The sequence below is a fragment of the Euprymna scolopes genome, chromosome 29, assembly GCF_053919585.1.
Source record: "Euprymna scolopes isolate OS-2025 chromosome 29, ASM5391958v1, whole genome shotgun sequence".
In the NCBI taxonomy this organism is placed as follows: Eukaryota; Metazoa; Mollusca; class Cephalopoda; order Sepiida; family Sepiolidae; genus Euprymna; species Euprymna scolopes.
This window is the reverse complement of record NC_136510.1, coordinates 35868512-35895440: the sequence shown is the minus strand read 5'-3', so window position 1 is coordinate 35895440 and position 26929 is coordinate 35868512. Positions and strand designations below refer to the sequence as shown.

Below are 26929 nucleotides of genomic sequence, written 5' to 3'. Positions count from 1 at the left end.
CATTCAGAAAAAAATATAAATTTATTTTAAAATAATTTTTGCATGAAAAAAGATGAACAAATCCATATTATTCATAAAAGAAATATTTGTAACATAAAAAGTGTATATATCATATTCATCAAAAATATCAATTATCAAATAATATATTCTCTCTCTTATATGTGTGTGTGTGTGTGTGTGTGTGTGTGTGTGTGTGTGTGTGTGTGTGTGTGTGTGTGTGTGTGTGTTCGTGTTTGTGTTCTCTGGAGAGGAAAGGTAAGAGAATCTACATAAAACTAAAAGTGTATTCATATGTGAAATTCTCCAGAAAATACAATGAAAGTGGTTCCGGCATGGGGCAGAATTGCCCCACCTTTAAAAAAAAAAAAAAAAAAAAAAAAAAAAAAGCCATAAAAATACTACAAATATATGATAATTTAAAGCATATGTATAAAATTCTCCAAGGAAGATAGTAGAAGTGGTCCAGGATCTATACATAACCATCTATGGGAGGGGCCGAACCTCACTTAAAACTTTACATGTATCTTATTTTGATGAAATTTTAATCATATTCATATAATTCTCTGGGCAAGACAATGTAAGTTGTCCCAAATATCTAAATGTACCTCCATGTGCTGAATCTCAATGTGCCGCGTCTTCTATGGGAGCTATGGGAGTATAACTGCCTTAAAACTTCACAGACATCCGATTTTAATTAAATCTAATCTACATTTATAAGACACTTATTTAGAGCTTTCTAAATTTCAGTTTCTTACAACTATTTTAAGAGATGAAATAGAAACCATGCAAAAACAAAGTAATATGGTGTTATGGGGACATTAAAAAGGACAATGTTCTTGATTTAATCCCAGGCAAAGTTCTGTGTTCCTACGAGTGTGTGTGCGTTAATCTTAAAATGTTTGAGAGTTTTTTTTTTGCATAAAAATTGAGAAGTTCTATCTTTAACATAAAAAAAATAGCAAATAAGATATTCTATTGTATTCCACATGAAAATATTTAAATTTTGATACAAATTCATTTTATAGTTATGGCATTTAGCCTTGAAGAGACAATTAAGTCAAAACTCGGGCAGTTTATGTTAAACCATATATATATATATATATATATATATATTTGTACTCCTTGTTGAATAATTAAAATTTTGTATACCTTCCTTACAGGTTTATAAAGTGTTTTGAAAATTTGAATAAATTTTCACTATCAAGATTTATATATATATATATATATATATATATATATATATATATATATATATATATATATATATATATATATATAGTAAGTTATGAAAATATATATATGGCAATTAAGCTACACAGAATATGTCAGATTTTTCACATTAGACCTACATAATTTCTAACGAAAATATAAATGTTTCATTTTGAATAGACATTTTCTTTCCTTTAGCAATGGTCTATGTTAAGAAGACAAAACAATGATTTTTATTTTCTTTGCTAATATACTTTATCTAGCTCTGAATAATTCATGAAGCAAACTTACATTAATCTACTAATTACACTGCTGATGCTGATAGTTGATAATAGTGCATCATTGTATTGGAGGGCGAGGGGGCTGAAAAATACATGAAATATTTAAACTTTGTTAGGTTAATATTTTACACAATTTGTAATATATATATATATATATATATATATATGCATATATATATATATATGTTTATAAAAATAGTTATTAAATTGGAAGTGGGTAATGTTTGTGATAAGTTTAATTATTTCTATTAATGTTTTCGGAGAGAAAGGTTGTCCCAATTAAAAAATGTCTTACGTTTACGTTACTTCTAAAACATCTACACAAAATTAAAATTGATCTACCTTTCTCCCCGAAAACATTAATAGAAATAATTAAACATATATATATATATATATATATATATATATATATATATATATATATATATATATATATATATATATATATATATACATATATATACATATATATATATATATATATATATATATAACTACTTAATTTACTCACATAAAATTAATATACGAAAGTATACATTCATGCGTAAACTTTAAGTATTTACTTCAAAAGTGCTCAATACGTAGGTAGAGCTAGTTAGTAAGTTATAAAATATATATGGCGATTAAGCTACACTGAATATTCTGCGTTTCATCAACTCTAGGACTCTTCAGGCTTATGCGCGAATTTTGTGGTTGTTTGTCGTTTTTATATACGCATCTTCTATTGAGATTTTAGTTAGCCAATCAGATTTCTAGTATCCACTGCGCCCTTCCTATAAGCCAATGAGCATGCACTTATCGGACAAAGGCCTATTTGACCTCTGGTTGACCTGTTCCTTTGTGTGTGCTCTATTTAGCCTGGATATCTAGTTTTTTGATCTGTTTTAAATCTAGGCTAGTGTTTTTTTTTATATATAAATATATATATATGTGGATGAAACGCAGAATATTCAGTGTAGCTTAATCGCCATATATATTTTATAACCCACCACATATATACATATATATGTATGTATATATATATACACATGTATATATACACATGTATATATATGTGTGTGTGTGTGTGTGTGTGTGTGTGTGTGTGTGTGGTTTTCTTTTCGTTGTGTGTGGTTTTCTTTGTGTGTGTATGGTTTTCTTTGTTTTGTTTTTAATTTTTTTAAGAAACCAATCATTATGAATTTTGAAATATATATTCTCAGCAATTCGATAGGTAATATAGTCACATTAATTTTTGTTTTTGTTTTTAAAGTTATCATACAGAGCATGCACTTAGCCAAATTCACACTCGGCCACACAAATAAAAAAAACAAAAAAACTTTAAAATAACTTGGACACATCCATCTTGATCTATGAAAATAATATGCACAATAACTGTCATAGCTTAAAGGATAAATTACTCTCATAGCAATAACTCTTATAGCTTAAATAAATATACTTACTTCCGGTTTTAAATGCAACCGTTGTCTGTTATTAATTATTGAAAATAATCTAGTATATATATTTTTAAGAAATTATTTTCAAATTTCAATATTTTAATGTAGTAATTACTTCTCAAGGAATGTGGGGTATCTTTTTATTTAAGAAATGAGTAACTTAATAATAATAATAATATATATATATATATATATATATATATATATATATATATATATATATATATATATATATATATATATATATATATATATATATATCATGAAGGGGTTAAAAGAAAAATTTCTAAAGACCATTATTGGCTCATTCTTAAATTATCATTATCTAGTCATAATCGTGTCATAAATATTCCTGACTCTTTCACCCCATCTATCCTTCATCACACCAGATAGGTCTTCATATGTGCATTTTGAGTCCTCTCTTAGTTGCTTGATGTAAGTTCCATGCAGTCTCCCCACTTGAACAAGATCTCTGTTTTGGCATCAGCAAAAGAACATCACTGAAGATTTTCTCCTTGGCCCTCTAACCCTAACCCTAACCCTAACCCTCTGGCAGTAACCTGCAAATCTAGTTTTTCTCTTTCTGATCAGCTTTAAGATCTGAGGACGATATTCGTAGAATTTTTCTCCTTATAAAGTGCTGCTCCTAGGAGATGTTAAGAGCAAATCTTAGCATATGCACCATCAATTTTCTTTTATGGCTAATGGTAAAAGTTCAAATCCTACTTTCATATAAAATAATTGAAAAGAATTGATGTAACAATGGTTTTAAAGAAGTCACATTCCATTTTGGTAAGAAGATTTGACTTCCAAATTGATTTCATTTGATTTCCACATTTACTTCACTTTATGTGCAATTTTTCTTTGCGACTTTATGACAAGATAGTTATACACATCGACATTATTGAGATAAGTCCCATTTAGCCTTTAGCAATTTCTCTTTATACTTTTTACCCCTTCATGAAACTGATCTATCTATCTATCTATCTATCTATCTATATATATATATATATATATATATATATATATATATATATATAGAGAGATATATATATATATATATATATATATATATATATATATATATATATACTTTCAGCTAATTTTGTTATCACTTCAAAAATCCTTATTAATCAATTTAAATTTTCTTTGTATTTCAAAAAGCAAGAAATCTTAGCAGAATGATTTTAATGTTTATGAAATTCTTTTTCTAGTCGTATTGCTAGAAAAATTGATTTGCTTTGCAAACTTATTTTTTTCTAATTCAATATAACCCAATTAACATGAGTAACACAATCTTTAATGTTTCTTTTTCTAAAAATATATTATACAGTAAAACAAAAATACATGACCAGAAGAGAATGACCCATCTCCCCAACAAAAACGAAAGAAAATAAATTCAAATTTCGGGATTGGTGTTAAAAGTATGTGTTTGGGATCATTTAATTAATTAAAACAAAATTAAGTATTAAGTGACTTCTTGTCATATGAAAGGAATTTAGAATACATGGAGGCAACTAGTGTACGATACATGTAATTCTGTTAATCATTTCTTCTGGTAAATGAGAATGTCAGAAACAGATATTACACCAATGTAAGAAAAAATGTTATTTGGATTATCTAATCATAACACATCTGAGAAAATATTGTATTCAAAAGGAGCATTCCTCATGTCATTTGAAAATGATAACAGACTATTGCAATATTGGAATATGAAATGATGCTGGTAATACAAAATTATTGTGTTTTATAAGAAAGTTTTTCTGGTGTCAATAGTAGAAAACCTGGATATGAGAATGGAATTTTCTCAGATTTTCTGTATTTATGATCAAATTAAAAACAAAAATACTAAGCAGGATTGTATTTATGATCAAATTAAAAACAAAAATACTAAGCAGGATTGTATTTATGATCAAATTAAAAACAAAAATACTAAGCAGGACTGTATTTATGATCAAATTAAAAACAAAAATACTAAGCAGAACTGTATTTATGATCACATTAAAAACAAAAATACTAAGCAGGACTGTATTTATGATCAAATTAAAAACAAAAATACTAAGCAGGACTGTATTTATGATCAAATTAAAAACAAAAATATTAAGCAGGACTGTATTTATGATCAAATTAAAAACAAAAATACTAAGCAGGACTGTATTTATGATCAAATTAAAAACAAAAATACTAAGCAGGACTGAAGATGAAAATCGGAGAATGCTAGTCAAACCAAGATTTTGTTTTCTAACGACATATACAAATACGTGGTGGAAATCACTCATTGAAAAAATGTAATTATACATGACTTTTGTTATGGAATCACTCATGTAGCCGGGTGTAAAACTGACTTTAATGATTATTTTCATTTGTATACAACCAGGAATGCAGGATAAACCTGATCATCATCATAAGTTACAAAAATGGTTGGGTTTTGTAAATTATTAACAGTTGTCTGAACATTGGAACATATGTTTCCCTCATTGAAGCTGGTGTTTCCCTTAATGCAGTTTCCGACAAGGACATAAGCAAGGAACATACACTTTTCACCGTTTCTATTTGGTTTAGAGTAGAGGTCTTGGTCTGAATAATGTGCCTCTTCTGCAAAGTAGCAACCTTGTCCAAACGCAGCTCCTAGAATAAATTAAAAAAGATAAGAGAGAGAAAGATTAAATTAGTCATTACTAAAATGTTGGATTATGTTAATGGCTTAATGGTTTTCCAACACTATTTTTAAATTCTGTCAGATCTATTGCACTTATTTATACAGAAGCCCAGTTTAATAATATGGAACTAGAAGTGACAATGGGGTTATAGGCATAGAATATAGATTTATAGACTAGAAGGCTTTGTAGCATAGCTGGAAGTATTCTTCAATCTCCATAGTGTCCACTTAACCTACAGAATCAGCCAGATCGGATTTCTATAGTCATATTGGTGAGGTATTCATTTTCTTCTCAATAACGACTTACATAAAATAAAATGAGGGCTTTAAAAATCTCTTTGAGATTTCATTCGTTATTGAATAGTATACATGTATATGAATACCTGCTAACAGCTAAGCAAACCAACTGGTTTATCTCCATCTCTGCTGGTTACATTGAAAGAGAGAGAACCCTTTCATTTACTCACTATATATGACTGGCAATTTTCTATTTGTATTCATACATGAGGTCAAGCCTTAAAATACTTTAAAGCACTATGAAATTAACCAATTGACCCATTTGACATAATGGTTCACTAATGAGTCGAGATACCAGGGTTCAAACTCAGTCGAGTCATACTAACGACTTTTAAAAAATGGTCTTTCATGCTTTGATAACTGTTTAATATTATAAAGTGAGTTTATTTATCTTCTCTTCGGAAGGTTAGACAAAAGTTTAAGTGTGGTTTTGAAGAGCCTGTGTTCTAGGGAAAATGTACTCTGATCTATAAAAATCCTGAGCAGTCCCATCTACATTCCCCAGTAGGATCACCTCAGGCAGTTAGCAGAAAACTAACCCCTTCTCAGAAAGGAGGTAAAACTTGGGAGAATAGACCTCCTAGGACTGAACAGAACCATACATCAGCTTGATAGCAGTAAATTCACTGTTGGAGTGATTGTCAAAGACATTTCCTACTGGTAGGAACCACACCTACTACAGCTATACCAGGTAAGTATTATGAGGTGCAGATCAAGGGTAAGTGGAGTAATTCTGGGAAAGGAGTGATGCCTTCCTTTACAGCTTGGTTTAATAGTTAATAAAAAGGAAACCTTTGGGTTGTTCTCGACTATGGTTGACAATTTTACTTTACTTACACAACTGAATGGATTAGATTGCAGGGTACATAGATGAGGGTACGGGAGTCATGTGCTTCCACTTTCAGTTATTGTTAAATCTGGTGGTAATTTTTTAAAAATATGTGATATTTACGTTCAGTCAGCCTCCAGTCAAATCCATATCGGGTAATACCATCAATACTAGTATGTGCTGTGCCATGCCATAGATTTTTTGGAATTTGCTGATGCCTGGGGAGAGAGCTTTTGTACCGTTCAAAGGCAACATACAGTCGTTTGTTTTGGATCCTTTCAATCTGATAATGATAAATAAAACACACACACACACACACATATATATATATATATATATATATATATATATATTCAAAAATGCTTTTAGTTAAGTATACATGATAAAAAACATATTTAGCATTAATTTTACAATGCAAGCTGAAAATAAACTCAATTTATATAAGCTATCCACAAGAAATGCCATCCACAGAAACAAACCTTACTACTAATGATACAGAAGCAAACATTCTGATCTTCCACATTCTTAGTGAATATATGGCAATTCATTCTTTTTTTTTTTTTTTTTAGCTTAAGAGTAAAAGATTCTTTTATATCTATATAATTTATGTTTTCCTTCTCATATGTTTAAAATGTTTTTCTTTACTCATGTCCCCAAGGGAGACAATTTTCTGTTTTTATTTCGCCTTGCAAAAAAACAAAAAAAAAAAAAAAAAAAAAAAACAGCATTTATTTATTTACTCAAAATTTACAAAGAAATATTTTAAGCAATCTAGTAACAGAACGGTTCAAAGTTGATCAGAGATTTTCATATCTACATTGAAGCAAGATATAAACCCCTTTCAATATTACTCCCCCCCCCCACAAAAAATTTTTTTATGTGATTTAATCCTAATTAAATCCACATAAACTTATATGTGATTTAATTCTAATTAAATCCGCATAAACTTAAACTAACCTCTATCACTGGAAAGGTCACAAAATGCCAAAATGGTCAAATTATAAATAAGTAAATAAAATTCAAACTTATTAATTCATCTACATGTTTTATGCAAGAGAAGATACCTTCTTAACAAACCAGTAGACTCCCCATATTTTACCATCTTATAAAGACACATTAAGAACAACCCAATGACACAACTCGGACCAATCGCCTTGAGCAAAGAGGGGCCACTTTACAAAATTTCCTGGCTCCTTTCATAACTGCTCAAACCTTTACTCAGGACATGTGAATAGCTCGGACGAAGTCATGAACAAGCTAGACACATTACAATCTAAACACCTACAACACAATAGATATGTGTTCAGCCTTTATGTTGTCTCCCTCTATATATCTGTACCAGTGCACTAAGCCATAGATTCAACATTTCTGGGCTACTTGCCATAACATATATGAACAAGATAGAACAGTGTGCATTACAAACCTGTTACTCCAGTGCCTTCTTCATATGTAGACGATATTCTCATTTTCACACCATCTTGTAAAGAAGCTAATAAAATCATCACCTTCACAAACGCTGATCTGAACATATACAGTTCATCATCAAACACTCTGATACATCTAGATTCCTTTCACTACTAGATTTTATTCTTGGCATTACCGAAACGGGAAATGTACACACAAATTCTGAGAAGCAGCAAGCAGAGGAATTGCTGAACATTATAGACACGGCATACCTAAAGCAGTTCATAACGGTCCCCACAAGAGAAAACAACACACTAGATCTGCTGTTCTCAAACAACTGTGAGCTGGTCCAAAACAAGAAAGCAAAAGCCAGATACAGAAGAATCTTTATGAAAAAGAGGGCAAAAACTAAAGCCAAACTTAAAAAAAGGACACTTTTACCAACAATAAACACAAACTGAAAAAGGAACTTGAATCAGTAGAAGTTAAAATTGAATCAAATCACATGAAGATGAAAGATTATAAGAAGAGTTAAAAACAAATACGAAATTCTATGCATATGCCAAGAGGAAACATAACAGGACTCCAACCATAGAACAACTACTGAGGAACTAGAAAGTGATTTAAGCAAAATGGTGGAGATGGTATTTATTTGCTCCCCCACCGAGCAAATTAGGCACAAGGCCGATTTTTAATGTGAGGAGTGAAGGGAAGGGGAAGGGAAAAAGGGGACCAGCTCCCGAGAGGTGGGAAATGGGAGCTGGTTAATGATCAGGCATGTGGGGTTGTCCCCACATCTGGTCTTTGCTAGTCATAGCTTGCAGCATCTGCCGGAACAGATACTACACTTTGATCTTGGCCCGAAGGCCAAAGCAAAATGGTGGAGATGCTCAAGCAACAAAATGAAAGCATCTTCAATCCACCTATGGAAGAAATGAGCATCAACAACTCCATACAATTCTTCAATACTGTATTAGAAACAACAGATTAACTCTCAAGGGTAGAGGTTTCAAAGACTGACATAATCTCGACCACTGACAAAATCTCACCTAACTCAGCAGCAGGACCCGATGGTTTTCATGTGTGACTCAACCACCTGCGATGGTCATAAATTACATCAGTAAAGATTGAACTTGAGCTTTTTATTGTGTGAACAATCCTGGGCAACCCACAGGTATCTTACTGATCCAATTTGGTTGGTTGGTGACGCAAACCACAAGAAAGTAAAATAACTTCAGCTGAATTAGGAGATTGATAATATTTAATAATAATATTGTTTTGTGAAGGAAACCATTGCATGGTGTAGAATAGTAAACACCATTGTTTTCTCGATATGAACTCGAGGTCAAGGCTTCAGAATTGCCTATGTGAGAAAACTTCTGGTTGAAAGTTACTTAATTAATATGCACAGGTGATTTTAACAATTTAGTCAATCAGGGTGAATTCAATTTTGACGTTTTAAAGATAGATTCGCTGAATGAAACACTCAGACTTTCTTTGCCCTCACCCGTACCTTAGTATAAGAAGATGTGCAGAGCAGTTTTGAACCAGTTTTCGAGCAGCTGAGAGTGAGTCCATATGCTCTTCCACCCACGCTGCACCACTGCTCACTGACTGCAAGAGAAAGAGGGGAAAGAGAAGACAATCAGTCATCCCAAAGGTTGTTTATTTTTGTTATTTTCTTGAGTAACTGTCCACGCACACTGCATTGTTGAACCGGTGTGAACCGGCTGGATCCCATCACTGATGGGTATACTCCTGCATCAAATTTGCTCACTCGGAATTTGTGGAAAACTTAGGACATGGATACACAGCTTCCTCTTGGACAGGACACAAAAAGTAACCATTCAAAGAAGCTTATCATAGGCAAGTAAAGTCATCATCAGCGTACCATAAGGCTCGGTATTAGGTCCTCTATTGTTTCTTATAATGGTTACTGACGTAGATAGAGACCTGGGACATGCCATAGCAACATCTTTCACTGACAACACATGAATCATGAAAAAAACCTCCACACCACATTCTAAATGGAGACAAATTTGAACGATTCCAATATAGTAATAAAGATCATCTCAAGGAAACATCTGGATACTGGTGTGGGCAACAAGCAATCAAATCAAAGGAAGTACTGAAAGATCTAGGGTTTTATATGAGCAAAGATGCCACCTTCACACAACGTATTGAACATACTACAGACGTCGCAAGACAACTAACGGTTTGGATACTAAGAAACTTCTGGAGTAGGAACAGTGAGAAGTACTCCAGAGAATATTCACCAGCAAAAGATGTGGAGTATACTAAATGGCCATCATTTTCCATAACGTGGTATATAATCATTCTACCTAGTTATTTCGCTGTGGGTTATGAAGCTCACTGTTATTCCCTTTCTATGCAAAAAATCTGTTAGTTCCAATAGTAGAAAAAACTCACTAGTAGCAAAGAGGCTGTGCTCTATAAAACCCCCATCTGGGTCTACACAGAGGATTGTCCCTCATCTACCACAGCTTAACCTACAGTGGCACAAGAACATTCAACTGAATTCCAGCTGGAATAAGAAATATTAGGAGAGTGTATCCCAACACTTTCAAAAACTTATTTCTCTATGATAGGTTCATAAGAATAATGGTTAATGGGCAAAAATCAGAAGCTCACAGAATTAATGCTGGAGTCCCTCAGGAGTCCATCCTGGGCCCAACTCTCTTCCTGATTTACATCAATGAGCTTCGAAATCACTTCCTAAAATCATTCATAGACATTTATGCTGACAACACTACTATCTATTGCAACATATCATAGGCCTTAAATGACTAAATTCTCTCTGATTCTTTTTTTCTCTGATCTGGAGCATGTGGTAGAATGGGGAAAGAGGTGGCTGGTTACTTTTAAGGCATCTAAAACTAAGCTTCTATCTTTCCATCATCAACGCTTTGATCTTCATCTGGCATCAATTGAAATGAATTGTCGCATGGGACAAGAAGAGGATTCCAGTACTGACAGTCGGTGGGGGCACACTAGCCCCTTGTGGAGTTAGTGTCATTCATACACGTGTCAGTAATGAGCCTACAATAACCGTACGAGCCCTGGTTGTGAGTGGGGACCTTCTTGGTTATGACCTGCTGTTAGGAATGGACGTCATCAAAAAATTGGGTGGTGTCTGTATTGATGTTGAGGCTAAGGCACATTTCTCTAACGCCTACCTTGCTCTGGGTGCATTCATGAAACTGGAACAGCCTGATTTTTATGCGGAATTCAACCAGCGTACAAGGTCCTGGACAGTTTTCTGGAAATGGTCGGATGAGCAGCCACCCGGGAAGTTGTAAAATAGGGTTCCGGAATATAAAATTCCCCCTGGAGCTCGTGGAGAATACGATAAGAAATTACAGATTTGGATAAAAAATAGATGGCTAGTTCCCTATCCAAAGAAGGAATTGGACCCCCCAAAGTCTCTGATCCGTTAATGGCGGTTATCCAGCATAATAAACAGAAGGTGAGGCCGGTACTCGACTATCGGGAACTAAACAAGCACGTAACTCCATTTGCAGCCCGCGCGGATGTACGTACCGAGATATAGAGGGAATGGCGGCAAGCAGGATCTAATGTATCTGTGCTGGATCTTCATAAAGCATACCTTCAAATGTACAAGTGAATGTCACTATGGCCTTATCAAACGGTGCTCATCAAGGTGGTGCTTAACCCGCGTGGGATTTGGACTTAATGTGGCACCATCAATTATGCAAAGGATGTTGACGCTATATTGAATAAGGATGAGCGCATTCAGTACGCAACATCTGCATATATTGACAATGTGTATGTGGATGAAGAAATTGTGCCTGCAACACACGTAAAAGAAAATCTTCATAACTTTGGCCTTCTCAGCAAGGAAACAGAAAGGCTACGGGACGGTGCACGAGTGCTCGGTTTGCAGGTCTGGGAAGAAGATAATGTCCTGTGTGGGAAACGAGGCAATGGAATCCCAGGTATGCCCTGTGTTTTCATGCGATGGAATGTATTTTCATTGTGCAGAAAGTTGGTTGGACACCTTCCTGAGGGTGGCTGGCTTCATATTGCAGTAGCATTCATCAAACGGAGAGCCTCTGACATCACCACCGACAAAATTTATGATGCCCCTCTCAATACAATGGTCAGAGAGGTCCTCACCAGAGTGCACAAAGAAGATCCAGCATGGGGCAGATGGTGTGTTGACAGCCAAGACTGTAGTGTGTGGATTGACGTAAGCTCTCTTGCCATTGGCATGTCGTTAGTCCATGACGGAGCCATAGTGGTTATGCCCAGAAAAGGACTCCCAACACATAAACCTGGCAGAACTTGATCCAGTGATCAATGGGATGAATTGGCAATCCTTTGGAAAACAACAACTGCGACTATTCACAGATTCTGCTTGCGTCCCTAAGTGGATTTCAGACACTCTTACCGGACAGGCAAGAGTATGAATCAAAGCAACGAGCAAGATGCTCATCCATCGGCGGCTTGACATGATCATAAGCCTGGTGAACGAATATGCACTATCAATGGAGGTGTCCCTGGTCAGATCCAGCATAAACAAGGCAGATTGTTTAACGAGGGTACCTCAAAGATGGCTTGATGCCATAAAAAGAACTGTTGAACCTACACAACCTCCCTGTGCCGCATCTATGACCCCTGGTCAATCTAATCGGATTAAGGAAATCCACCAACAAAGTGGGCATCCTGAAGTCAAGCGGACCCTATATTTCACTAAGTTGGTTGAACCAGGAGTGCAAAGTGCAGACGTCATGGAAGTGGTCAAAAACTGTGTGGAATGCCAGTCCATTGACTCGGCACCCGTTCGCTGGGAAAAGGGGAAGTTGGAAATTAGGAGCCACTGGAGCCGGCTAGTGATAGACATTACTCACCACAATGGTGAGGATTTCTTGACTCTCATTGATTGCGGTCCATCAATGTTTGCCATATGGCGTATGCTGCATCGACAAGATACAGTCACTATTGTCCGCCAACTAAACAATATTTTCCTTGAACGTGGACCTCCAACAGAGATATTGCTTGACAATGGTGCTGCATTTACCAGTGAGCAGTTTAGAAAGTTTACTGACAGCTGGGGAGTACATCTGAGGTTTCGATGCGCCCATGTACCTAGTGGAAATGGGATCATTGAACAGAATCATCGAACCGTCAAAACAATCGCAGCTAGATCAGGCTGCACAGAGTTTGACGCAGTTTATTTGTACAATGTAACCCTGGAAGATGATGTTTCACCCTCTACGGCGCCGGCTGATACATTGCATAGGTATCACGTCAGGGTGAAGGGCATAGAGACGAACCCGCTGCCTGAACTGGAAGTAGCTGGAGAGAGAGTGAGGAAAGGGATGTGGTGTGGATCAAGAACCCGCGAGGCAAGTGCACGACAAGGTATGGAGTTGGGCAAGTCACTGAAATAATCAGCCCACAAGCAGTGCAGGTCGACGGCGTGCCCCAACATGTTAAAGACATACGGTCAGTAACGCAACCATCACTAGATGACACGAGCGAAACAAAGTCAGAATCTAGCAAGGCATCACTCTGGATTGCAGCACCATCAGACTGACTCGGAGAGTAGTAGCCTCCCAGAAGACACAGAGATGCTCGACCCTCAGACCACAGACAAAAGCACAAGTGAAGATGAGGCGTGTGTCGTCCCCCCTTGAGAAGCACCCGGCAAAGACGATCACCACCCCCTTGCCATCTCTGTGATCATGAGATAAGGGGGGAGTGTGGGGAAAATGGCTTACCCTACAACCATCTCTGTGTCTGTCTGTCCTGTGAGTCGTGTGCGTCGAGAAAGAAAGAAAGGGTCCATCATGATAGCCGTGACTTTTGTAGGGAACAAAATCTCGCGAGATCATGTATGCGTGCCTTATAAAAACAGGTTACTTGTCGGTGGAAAAGGATCGATCATTTGACGTTTGAGAAGCGGCAAAATCGGTTGGGAGAATTTGTGTGAGCAGTGATTTTTGCCTGTTGATCGACCACGTAATGGCAATTAATTTTATATTGGTAGCGCAGTTAAACCATTCCACATACCTATAAAAATATACTGCAACCAAGGTGTCTTCATTCCATAATAATTATCCCAGAATCACAACCTGACTAAAGATATACGAGTACAAATACTAGCCATAGAAAGAGACCTAGGTAATCTGAGAATAAAGGAACCATTGCTAATAAAAGAATTCAACCCTGAAATAAACAACAGATTGGATTTCAATTGAGGTTTGTTAATATAACTACTCTCACACTAACAGCACTCTTAACAGACATAAATCACTTAGAAATGTAAAGACTTGTATATATGCTGAAATATCAGCAGATGCACAAAAATTGCATATGATACTATGTATATATATATATCTATAATATACAGCTGAACGTCTGTGCGTGTGTCTGGTCACGAATAGGCTCCTATATGTTTGACTATTATAGAAAACTGATCACATATAATGATAGAAGATGTATCAAGACACAGGAATGGGTATGTTTGATCTGGCATAATGATGATTCATTAAAATTGTGGGGTCTGTGTACGCGCCTGGTCCACAAAGTATGGAAATAAAAAATTAAAAAATTGAAATAAAAACATTTACAAGTGTTTTTGATATAGATGTACATCAGAATACTTTGATAAGTATGTTTTAACTTAAATAGGGATGGTATAATAAAATTGTGGGGTCTGCGTTCGCACCTGGCCTCAATAGAATGGAAATAGGCACAAACTTTAATAAAGACTTTTCATATCTATCTGCGTAAGTATACTTTGATAATTATGTTTCAGTTTGAAGAAATATGGTATAATAACCTCCATAGAATGGAAATATGTCACAAAGTTTAACAAGGTTTTGTAATATAGATCCACAGAATATTGTGATAAGTGTTTCAGTGTGAACAGGTATGGTATAATAAATTATGGGGTTTATCTATTTTATTTTTACTTTCATCATATTTTGATTTGGTTTTGATACCCCCAAATTCGAAGCTATTTCTTTACAACCCTTCCTTTTCATAACCTATCATACTTTCATAAATCAGAGTCCATTTTCTGTAGGCTGTTTTTGAACCCAGTCAACGACGGGTACTTTTGCTAGTATAAGATAATTAATATGTAATAAGATAAAATATACATGATAAATAAATAAATAGACACAACACAAAAATAAACACATAATATAATTAATAATGGAGAGAACTTCAATGTTTACAGGAGAGATGTTGAATGCTTACTAGAGAGAACTTGAATGCCTACTGGACATTATCCTTGAGTGTCTAAGGTCTCTCTGTACAGGGATTTGTCAGGACAATCTGATATGAGGATACTTTTGCTACACGTAAACCTTGACTAAGTATTCAAAACCATATAGTATTCGCTGCACAAATAAAACCTCCTTAGTATGGCTAATTCACACTGGCTTTTATGAGGATTAATGCACCTTCTCTAAGTGATATTATTTCAATAACAGCACGAAACTGGATTCTCCACCAGACTAGATGAATTCTTGTTGCGGAATCCAGTAAGACCAAGAGACCACAAAAAAGACGTACTATAACATATTTAAATGGTCGATTGAGGAAAAGAAGATTAAGTTCTCTACTTCTTTAGTAACTCAGTGTTTGAGATGTAAAAAAGAATTTTAATGGATTATTCGCATATCTGTATATCTCATACAGAAATAAAGTGTTAGCCCCTAGGAAGGGGACATCTTTATTTCTGAGAACTTCGACTGAATTAAAAGGAAACAAAAAAGTTTAATTAATCACTATTACTTTCCGTACAAACCATTAAATAAGTAATAGAATGTATAAATAAAGAAAGAAAAAAGAAAATTAAATAAAAATTACAGTTTAAAACTGTCAAACAACAAAAACGTATAGAATACTACCCAAGTCAAATATATTTACTAAAATCTGAAACTTACTACAAGTATAACCCACGTTAGATAGTATTATTAAAGATACTAAGTAGTGTTTGCAATAAATAAGTAATAGTATACGTATATATGTAAGTAGTTAAATAGTTACAAAATATATATATGAAAAAGCATAAAATACTACCAAGTGAAATGACTTTACTTAACTCCAAATTTACGACAGTTATCTCTCTTAGACTTATTACTAACAACATGAAAGGAGAAAATGCATACATGCTTAAACAATTATCAGTGAAAATGTATATGTAGAACACATAATAAATAAATATAATAATAATAATAATAATAATAATAATAATAACAATAATAGTAATAAAATTATGACTAATAAATATTGCAATAATATTTAACAATTATAGCACAAATGTTGACTCTCATTTCAGAAACAATTTACAAGTATGCCGTAATGATTCAGAAGGTGAATGAAAACCAGTTAAAAAGCTTTATTCATTTAGAATCATAGGTATGCAATCTCTGAAACAGAAGAATGAAGAATTGCTAACATTATTAATATGACATTCAACCCGAGTGGAAACAGTTCAAGGGGAAGGGTTATGAAATAATATACAAAGGTTCAAGTTCAAGCATCTCTGTTTCTTAGATGATAGAGATGGACACGTTGTCGTCTAATAGGTTCTTATCGAGTGTTGTATCAGCCTGTGAGGTTTCATAAGGTTCTTCGGATACACCCGATTCAAATGAAGCATCTGGTTGTAGAAATGGAGTCTCCGGTGAGATAAGAATCATTAGTATTAGGTGCTATATCTTGTAGTTTTGGGGCAAATTGACACAGCGACACTGTTTCCACCCTTTCAGTTGGAAGTCTAACATGGACATATTGAAGTTGCATTGTAGTAACTCGACTTTGTTGATGAAGAGTTCATACTTAGTTGACAGTAGGTTACGTTTCATCAGAACCAGACCTAGATTCAAAACCCAACTGGGAAGAGAGGTACCAGATGTTGATTTCTGATTGTACTGGAATATTTGCTTGTGAGGTGTAGTGTTAGTGGCAATACTCAATAACGAACGAATGGAATGCAAGGCAGCATGCAAAACTGATTCCTAATGAGAAATCAGCAGTCTTTGCAACTTCAATGCCAGCGATATCATTTTCCATAATGTGGAATTTAATCGTTCTACCTTGCTATTTCCCTGTGGGTTATAGGCAGTTGTGCAGCTTATTCCTATTCCCTTTCTATGCAAAAAATCTGTTAGTTCCATTGAAAGGAATGATGGATCTTTGTCAGAGTGAATAAAGGAAGGTATGCCAAACAGCGAAAATAGTTGACAGAAAAAATTTATGACTGTGAGAACATATGCTGACAAAGAAAGGCAAAAAAAATTGTGTATATTCGTCAATAATTGTTAATAGATATATTTTTCAACTATTAGCATAATGTCATAAGTTGCTGTGGCTGAGACGATTAAAGTGTTAGCTTTTTCACCTCCTTTTCCTCTTGCGCGTTACAGGTTCGACCCTACCTGCCTACTACTTTTTCTTTTTTTTTAACACCTCTCTCCACCCGGGCTACTTTGGGGACCCTCACTAGTTTTAAATAAATCTCGTCAAAGACTTTTGGAATCAGCACTCATTATAAACTCGCAATTAAACAAAGTAATAGGCTCTACAAGTTACCTTCGCTAATTAGTAAAATAATACTAAAATGAACAAAACTTAAATTTGGATCCAGATTAGCTATTTTGACACAACATTCCTCACAAAACTTTGTACATAACATCAATATCAAAAAAAATCTCAAAAACTCTAGTATGAGTTTGCGGCATATTTCCATTATATGGACGTCCATCACAAACGCAGATCCTTTGATGGTATTGTTTACAATACTTTGGACGGAACAGATATTACACTTTGAACTATTCATTTGCACAAAATATAAAAATTTACATTCAAAACAAATTGGGCACAAAGCCATCAAAACAGATACTACACTTTGAAATATTTACTTGCACAAAATAAAAAAAATATATTACATAATGAACAAATTAGGCACAAGGCCAATCAAAAGTGTGGGAGATAAGGGGTGTCATTGGTCATCCTTGGTCTCAAATACTTAAAATTGTCTATCCTACTCTTAATTAGAAATATTTCAATCACCACAATACCACATCCGCTCCAAGGCCTGTCCTACTTAAGATAAATCCAAATTTGAAAAAGTTTTATTGTATTATTTACAGTAATTAGATTTAAAGCCAAGAAATTATATTTTAGTTCAGGTTTTATATTTGACACCCAACATTTTGCATCACATCTTCGGCAACTGGGTGATCCCATTTAAAAAAAAAATAGTGGAAGGTGATAACTTACATACGAATATAAAATACCTTAGCGTATTATTATAATAGATAATTTCCTGTTGTAAGACTGAATAACTCATTATTAAATAATTCATTTTGGAGTTATTTCCCTTGTAATAAGTTTAAACTATCTTATTAATCTGTATTGAAATGATTTTTTTTTGTACAATCATTTGATTAAAATCTAGATATACTTATTGCTCTTTATTACGCCAATATCTTGTAAGTTTTTATGCGTATATAATTATTTAGTTCTGTATTTAGACCATGTTATTCGCCTCCTCTTATTGGCAAGCATATAAGAATGTCAACGTTAGTATTATACATTATGGGCCATGTCCAACGTGAGAGCTAGTTTGTAGCTGGTAGCCAGATCACAATTCTTCTTTTTGAGTATCCTTTCTCTGATCTGATTAGATCGTACCCCACTAATAAAGGAACTTCTGTTTGAAATATCTCTGGCTTGGTTTGCTGTCAAGGCCATAAAATCGAAATCACAACTTAGTATTTTCAAAAATTGAGAATGCAACCTTAAACTTTGGGTTGTTGACGTCGGGTAGCAATTAATAATTGCTAAGTATCTGCGAAAATAGAGTTTTTCTTCTTAATACGCATACCATCTAGAGTGTTTAAGACAGTAATATAATTTTGACATCCACTTATAAATGGGAGCGGAAGCATGGTGTAAAAAGAGGGTTAATTTATGTGAGCCTGTCAATACCAAAGTAGAAGATAACTGCAACTCTGAGAGAAATCCCTCAAACATGCCTCTTCAATGTTGCCATTAGTCATTTGACTTATAGAGTTCCAGATGGTCGGACTTGAGGTGAGGTATCATTCCATAATTAATGCTGAATAAATTGTAATGAAAGGCCGAGGTTCCATCAAGCTTTAGAAAAGTTTTATTCAACATTAATCCGAAGTACAAAAGCGAAAGATTAATTCTTGCCTAGTCTTTTATAATCCAACTCAGGAACTGTTCGTTGTATTCGGGGTGGAGGCTCAGGTAGTGGAAATCATTAAACACAACAATTACTAAAAAGATTTTTATGCATATAACAATTTGAGCATTGCAAAATTGTGGATGTAGTACAAAAAAATTTAATCAAAGCTAAATATGTGTAGTTATTTCCTAATAATGTTGCTATGTTTCACTTGGTAAAAAAAAAAGGCAATACGTATCTCTCTCTCTCTCTCTCTCTCTCTCTCTCTCTCTTACATACACACACACATACACACACACACACACACACAATACAGTAAACGAAACTGACACAAAGAAAAATGAAATAGCCAACAAATGGAAAACTGATGGCACTCTTCAGCTAAGTTATAAGATGTGAGCAAACAATAATTACCTTTATGATATGAACTGTTCTGTTTATTGTATTCATAAAATGCCTAAGAACACTCGCATATTCACAATCGTGTTGAGGTAATGGGACCCTGCGAATCGTGTTTTCTTCTGCCCATGGAACGTTAACTGTAGGAATAAAATTATATGAAATGAAAATATTTGAACAATCAATTACACGATATACATACACATCTATGTGGTTGACTTAAATAGAGTTTTCTCATTTGTGGTCTAAAATGTAATTAAATAAATTGATTATGTGATGAAAGCAATAAAGTGTAATTTACACAAACAGGTGCGCGTCTCTCCTGTTGAATGGCGGAATGAAGGGGGGAAAGAGAAAGAAACAAATCTTCATTTGTAGAAGGCTCGGTTATATACATGTGGCATTGATTTGCATAAGAGGATAGAAAGTGTTTTTTTGGGAGATTTTTTTTTTTTTTACATTTTCACCCCAAACAAGGCACATTGCCACTTTGGTGTAGGGGGCTACTATCAGGGGCAGCAACTACTGGGGCACTATGTTGGGATTTGGGCAGCAAGATGTCGGTTCACGTTACACTTGAACTTCTACATGTCAGTACAGTTAGGGAAGCAGAGACCTGGTATGGAATTCCAGAGTCTAGCGGTTCTGGGGAAGAAACTACTGGAGTAGAAAGATCTTTTACATCTAGGGATCTCTACTGTGTGGGGGTGGGATTTAGCTGCCTGTCGGGTTTGTCGAGGGTGTCTACGTCGTGGGGGCACAAGTGTCTGCAGTTCGTCAGAGCATTCACCATTAAAATACTTGTAGAACAGGCAGAGGGATGCAACGTTTCGTCGATGGGACAGACGCTGAAGCTTAGATGCCAGTTCAGGGCCTATCAGATTGGCGACTCTCTTTTGAACCTTGTCTAGAAGCGAGAGACTAGCAGCAGATGCACCAGCCTAAATGTGACAACAATACTCCATACATGGGCGAATGGTGGCCTTTTAGAGGTACAGGATACTTTCAGGTGTCAGTAGTTTTCTAGCACGCTAGAGAGAGCTTACCTTTTTCGCAGCAGCCTTGGCAATGTTTTCAATATAATTGTTCCAACTCATGTTTCCTGTGAACGTTAGGCCAAGCAGTTTGAAAGATGTACTCTCAGACAGGGAGTCACTGGCCATTGCTATTGGTGGCAGAGAAGGTTGTAATTATTGAAGGAAACCAGTTTAGTCTTGGTAGCATTGAATGTGACCATCCATTTATGTCCCCATTCCACTACAGATTGGAGGTCGTCCTCTAGTTTTTTGTCATTTCTTTAGTTATATGTTCATTTGTTTTCCTGTCATGCCTGTTATAAAGCGTGGTGTCATCAGCATATATACCCATCTCAGAGGCAGTTTTGTCGGGGAGGTCATTAATAAATATTAGGAACAATAGAGGTCCAAGGATGGACCCCTGAGGCACTCCCGCATTTATATCACACTGTTTAGATGTACGACCATCGAGGACAAGCTGGATTTTTCTCTTATCTAAGAAGGATTTAATTATGTTAAGTATTCTACCAGTGATACCGTATGATTTAATTTTCCTGAGGAGACCCTTGTGCCATACCCTGTCAAAAGCCTTAGATATATCTAGAGCTACCGCTCTGCCCTCTCCAACTTTGTCCAGTGAATGGTATATACGTTCAGAGATTACAGTGAGGATGTCAGCTGTGGAACGGACTTGTCTAAATCCATATTGTTTGTCAGTCAGAAGTTTAGCATCTGTAAGGTGCCGGACTAGAGCATGGTTAATTATGGTCTCAAATATTTTGGCGAAAAGTGGGAGGAGGCTAATGGGGTGATAATTTGATGGGTCAGTTCTTTCGCCAGAATTCTTGAATACTGGTATCACAGAAGCAATTTTCCAACAGCCCAGAAAGCATGATTCATTAAGGCATTTGTTGTAGAGTTTGGAGAGAACTGGAGCTACTTCGGCTGAGCACTTTTTTAATAGCACAGCTGGGATGAGATCAGGTCCACATGCTTTTGAGGTGTCAAGGTTTTTTATGATAGCGTGTACCTGAGCAGGGGTGATTTTTAGATTGTCTAGCATGGCGTCTGTCCGCAAAGGAAAGTCAGGCAGGGGGTGGTTGGAAGGGTCCAGTGTGGAGTTCGAGGCAAACTGGCTGGCAAGCATATTAGCCTTGTCAGTTGCTGAACAAACAACCTCATGATTGTTGGTTAGTGGGGGAATTGTTGATTGCCCATTATTTACTACACTGTTGTAGATTTTCCAGAAGTCACGATTTCCTAGGTTTTGTGCTTCGATGCGTTTTTTAGTGGTTTCAGTAAATTCTCTCTTAGCTGTCACTATTTCTTTCTTAACGTTACTTCAAGCTTCTATGTACTTCTGTTTGTTTGAACTGGACTTATGTCGGTTAAGTCTGCGGTATGCATGCTGCCTTTGAGCAATGGCAGTTGCGCAAGTCAAAGTAAACCATTGGGGAGAGTCGGGCTTGCTATAAAATTTCCGCATGGGAACATGTACTTCAATTGCTGTTTTGAACCATTCAGTGGTCTCATTTGCGCACTGTTCAGCAGGAAGAGAAAAAATAGTTCCCCATGGGGCATCTTTGATAAGATCTCTGATGGCTTCCCAGTCAGCCTTTTTATAATATCTCGTTGTTTTGAGCATTGGCTCTTCAGTTTTGGGTCTAGAATTTAGGGCGATTTCTACCATTATCACTGCATGGTCAGCATTCCCGAGTGGGCTGTCAGCATTTGTTATGCAATCCTCGGGAACTGTAGTCAGAAACAGATCTAGAAGTGATGCGTGTTGTTCTTGCTGGTCAGGGAAACGGGTTGGAAACGTAACCATTTGTGATAGGGAGTGAGATATAGTGTTATGTAAAGACAAGTTGAAAGCACAAGGGCAGTTTTTGTTTCGACAGCAGAGAGAGAGAGAGAGAGAGAGAGAGAGAGAGAGAATGGACAGTGGAAAGTTTCAGTTGAATTTAGTCTTGGGAAAGCAGGAGTTTGAACAAATATTTTTTCTTCATTTAATTTTCTTTTCTCTTCCATTTCATATGGATACATTTTATTGAACGTTGGTTTTCTTTCTGGACATTTTTATTTGGTAGAAGAAAACCAACAGTGTGGAGACGCCTTACTTTACCAAATACACATAACACCAATGTATTTAATTACAAGCTATTTCGGCAGAGAAAAGATCATGAAATCTGGAATGCTGAAATAGGGAAAAGATGTGGTACCACCTTTTAGTGGAGAAGGTGATGTAGTCGGGTGGATAGAAAAGGTCAAATTGGTAGCTAAGCTACAACATGTGCCAGACCTTGCCAGTTTTATTCCACTTTTTCTACATGGAGATACGCTTGCCCTCTTGAGATGAGTAATGAAGAACAAGAAAATGCAGAACAGATAGAAATGAGACTAGTGGCCGCATTCACTGAAGGACCTTTTGAAGCCTACGAAAACCTACAATGATTCAAGTGGACAGGTGAATCAGTTGATGTTTATGCCAATGCAATCAAAAGATTGGCTGGATTAGCCGGGTACCTAGGGAGAGGACTGGATCATACTGTCAAACTTGCCTTTATAACAAGATTCCCAGACGATGTATCTATGGCACTACAACAGCTATCTCACACAGAGAAATGGACGTCAGCAAACTGATACCAACTGCATGGCTTTTAGTCAGCAAAAGAGTTTGAGAAACTGGGACATTGACAGTGAGTGCGCAGAGTAATATGCTGAGGAATAAGACTCAAAAAGAATCATTAAGCCTTTAGTCGGGTTAGATGTCAAGGACCACACCTGAAAAAGATTGCACAGCGATACCTAAAGCCAGAGTAGCGTGCTACAATTGTAGAAAGTTTGACCACATTGCTAAATATTGTCCTTAGATTCAGGGAAACGGACAAGGGAGAGCTTCTGTGCCACAAGCTACCCCGACAATAATAATATATATAATAGAAGTTGTGGTGAATGATTCAGTAATGACCGCACTTGTTGATACTGGATGCACCACCACGTTTAATTAACTCAAACTTATGAGTGGATATGGTAGGAGTGGCTCAGTGAAAGCAGTTGATAAAAGGGACATAGAATGTGGCAAGTGGAGATAAAAGTATGTGGGGTACGAGAAAAAGTGAGGGTGATCTTGATGAATCACATCATTGACAAGATCGACGTCATAATTGGAATGGACACAATCAATGAGATAGGAGGTGTAACTATAAAGAAAGCTGAGGTAAAGTTTGGGCACGTACACTGTGCTGTAGCTGCTCATCAGCTGAATGTTTGCAAAATTAAGGATAAAGACTTTGAAGCAAATTTCGATGGAGAGAAATAGACAGTAAGATGGAAATGGAAAGGAGAGCCTCCAGTGTTACAGAATAGAATGCAGTATTATAAGAATCCTCTGGAAAGTGAGAAAAATTTAGAATTTGAGAAAGAGATGGAAAGATGGATATCGGATGGTATTCTTTTACCATGGAAGGGGGAAAGAAAATGTGTGTTACCGTTGATGGCAGTGTTTCAGGCTACAAAATGTAAAATCAGGCCAGTGTTAGACTTTCGTGAGTTGAGCCATTCTGTAACATGTCATACAGAGAGCGACATAATAGATGTGTGTGATGAAAAGATGAGAAAATGGAGAGGGTTGGTAGGAGGAACCGCCATTGTGGACCTTAAGTCTGCCTACCTGCAAGTACATGTGGCAGAGGAACTATGGTAGTACCAGCTGGTATGTTATAAAAGAGAAACATATTGTCTAACACGGTTAGGATTCAGACTTGATGTTTTTTTTTTTTGTTCTTTTTTACATGGTAGTCACCACTTATCAAGGCCCGGAGGTTACTCAGATAATAACGGTTATTGCGTGTACAGTAATCAATGGGATAACATCGTAGTAATCGTTAGTAATTGAGATTTGATAAAGTGTCTTACTTAAGGGGGCGGTATATCAGGAATTTGTTTATTGCGTATTTTACCTGTTTTGGCAATAATTTGTCAAAGACTGGCCATATTTTTCTAGTGAATATCACTTTCGTCGGAGACATCTGGGATGGTGTATTCTCGTTAGGAGTTATGCGGTACACCTGAAGAAATTGTTGCAAAGCTTTTTCAAATGGAGTGTCCTGTGTCTTTTTCAAAGCCCTCTTCAAGGTGTCCACTAACTTTTCGGCTTGTTCATTTGACCTGAGGTGGTATGTCAGAGTTGTGATGTGGTCCACTTGAAAGTCCTCCTTGAACTCTTTAAATTCCCGGATGTAAACTGAGTACCATTATCTGACACTAAGCAGTCGATCACTCTGAACCGTGCAAATAACGCATGAAGAGTTTTGTAATGAAGTCAGTAGTCGGGCTTTTACACCTAAAGACCTCTGGCCACTTTGAAAAACTGTCAACTACTATGTGGTAGTACTGTCCATCAAGTGATCGCACATGGTCCACATGTATATGCAACCACAGGTAGTCCACTTTCAGTCATGGGCTAAATTGTATTGGTGGAGCTTTAGCAGCTAGTGCACCTTTTCTCCAATATCCTTGTTCATGTTTCTCCAACACATGTATGAGTGCATTAAACTTTTCAGCTTGATAGCACCCAGGTGTCCTGCGTGAGCACCCTTTAAAATTTTCTTTTGGGAGATCACTGGAACAACTACTTTCTTCAGATATAATAATATCTGGTCGCATGTTGAGAAAACCTCTGCTATTTGTTCATTAGATTGCAGTTTTTCCTATGTTTCTCCTATAAAGTCGTTGCTTTCGGCTCCTTTCCTCATATCGTTCAGGGTAACAGGGAGTTCTTTCACAGTGTTGAATAGGATCGAACTGTAATTTCTCCCTGATCATACTGATGCGATCACTGAGTCTTCTAATAGTTCGCCAGTTCTTGGTATGAACCGAGATAGGCCGTCTGCATGTCGTAACTTCTTTGATAAAAAGAACCCCATATCAAAGTCATAATTCAATAGAATAGTTACCTATCTTTGGAGCCTGTTTGCTGTATGTGTAGGCAACCCTTTCTTTGAGCAAAAGATAGAAATCAGTGGCTTGTGATCTGTTTATAGTGTGACGATACGTCCCGTTGGAAAATCCCAAAAGGAAATTTATCCCCGAAACGTGTCGTAAAATAAAAAAAAAATGAATGATGCACGTGCCGTCCGTAAAATTATCACAACCAAGTAGCACTTACCCAGATTCTGTCGTGGAATATTTTTATGAGATTCATGGCTGACGAAATACCAGACAATGAATAACGGAACAACACGGTTGTATATATATTATACGCATGCCATTCATTGTGCGTCAAAAATTCAATAATCAAGAGAAAATATTAAGAGGAAATAATAATAACAAAATAATAATAAGAAAATATGCAGACAGTGTCCAACGGGTCCAAAATGGGGTGGGGGCAACAATAAAGAAAATTGTTCAGATAAACATAGTCTCTTTTCTTTCCTTCCCTTTTATTTTTATCCTTTCTTTTTTTTTCATGTGGAAAAATAGTTGAGATATATGAGGCAGTAAATTATTAAAAAAAAAAAAAACAGTTCAGTCCAGTAAGTCGACGTTTGTGAAATATGGGGGGTGGGATATTGAACAATACTTAACTGTGAGGACGTGCATTCAACCGATGGTTAGGTATCCAACAAAATTCAATGTTCCGATATTATAATGTGAGGCAGTCCCATTTCGCCCATGCGCGAGTCGATATCCTTCAAAGTTCGTTTGTCTAATTATCTTCTCTCGTTTTCTTTCTCACTTATTTTCTCAAGCACCGACATTCGGATGTCTTATCCCCATATATTGAACCAAGGTATTTTCGTAGTTTTGGTGAGTTTCCTTTTCGATTCCAAGAATAAGACTCAGTTGAGAGAGTCGCCATTTCACAGCATAAATCGCGTTGCTGCTATTCATCGCTTCCTCTCCACTCGGGGATGTATTCCATTCCCATACCTCTGATACAGATATTCCATGAGGATTGTCAAACAAGCGGCGGTGCAAGCCTCCATGTGACGATACGTCCCAATTGAAAAATCCCAAAAGGGAATTTATTTGTTTTCATAGTTTTGCTGCCCTCCCTTTTCAGCTTAAGTCGAGTGAACTTCCAATTTATCAAGCGAATCATATTGGCTGCTATCTGTCACAGTTTTATTATCGATATTCATTCAGCGATGTGATCAGCACCACTTTTTTAAACTGA

General features: G+C 36.0%; 2 protein-coding genes across 4 annotated transcripts in view; one reads left to right on the top strand and one right to left on the bottom strand.

Annotated features, from left to right (window-relative positions):
• The window catches only part of LOC145252585 (mitochondrial potassium channel-like), a 388073-nt gene that overhangs the window by 220749 nt on the left and 140395 nt on the right, over window positions 1–26929 (top strand). The gene's annotated exons all lie outside the window — the stretch shown is intronic.
• LOC145252580 (protein mono-ADP-ribosyltransferase PARP11-like) overlaps window positions 4232–26929 on the bottom strand; it is a 94650-nt gene continuing 71952 nt past the window's right edge. For all 3 annotated transcript variants that reach the window (XM_080112232.1, XM_080112230.1, XM_080112231.1), the window contains 3 exons: window positions 19748–19872; window positions 6835–6994; window positions 4232–5554 (listed from right to left, as the gene is read on the bottom strand). In XM_080112232.1, the coding sequence (XP_079968358.1) occupies window positions 5286–5554; window positions 6835–6994; window positions 19748–19872 (554 nt within the window). In that variant the 3' untranslated portion in view covers window positions 4232–5285. The remainder of the gene's footprint in view (window positions 5555–6834; window positions 6995–19747; window positions 19873–26929) is intronic.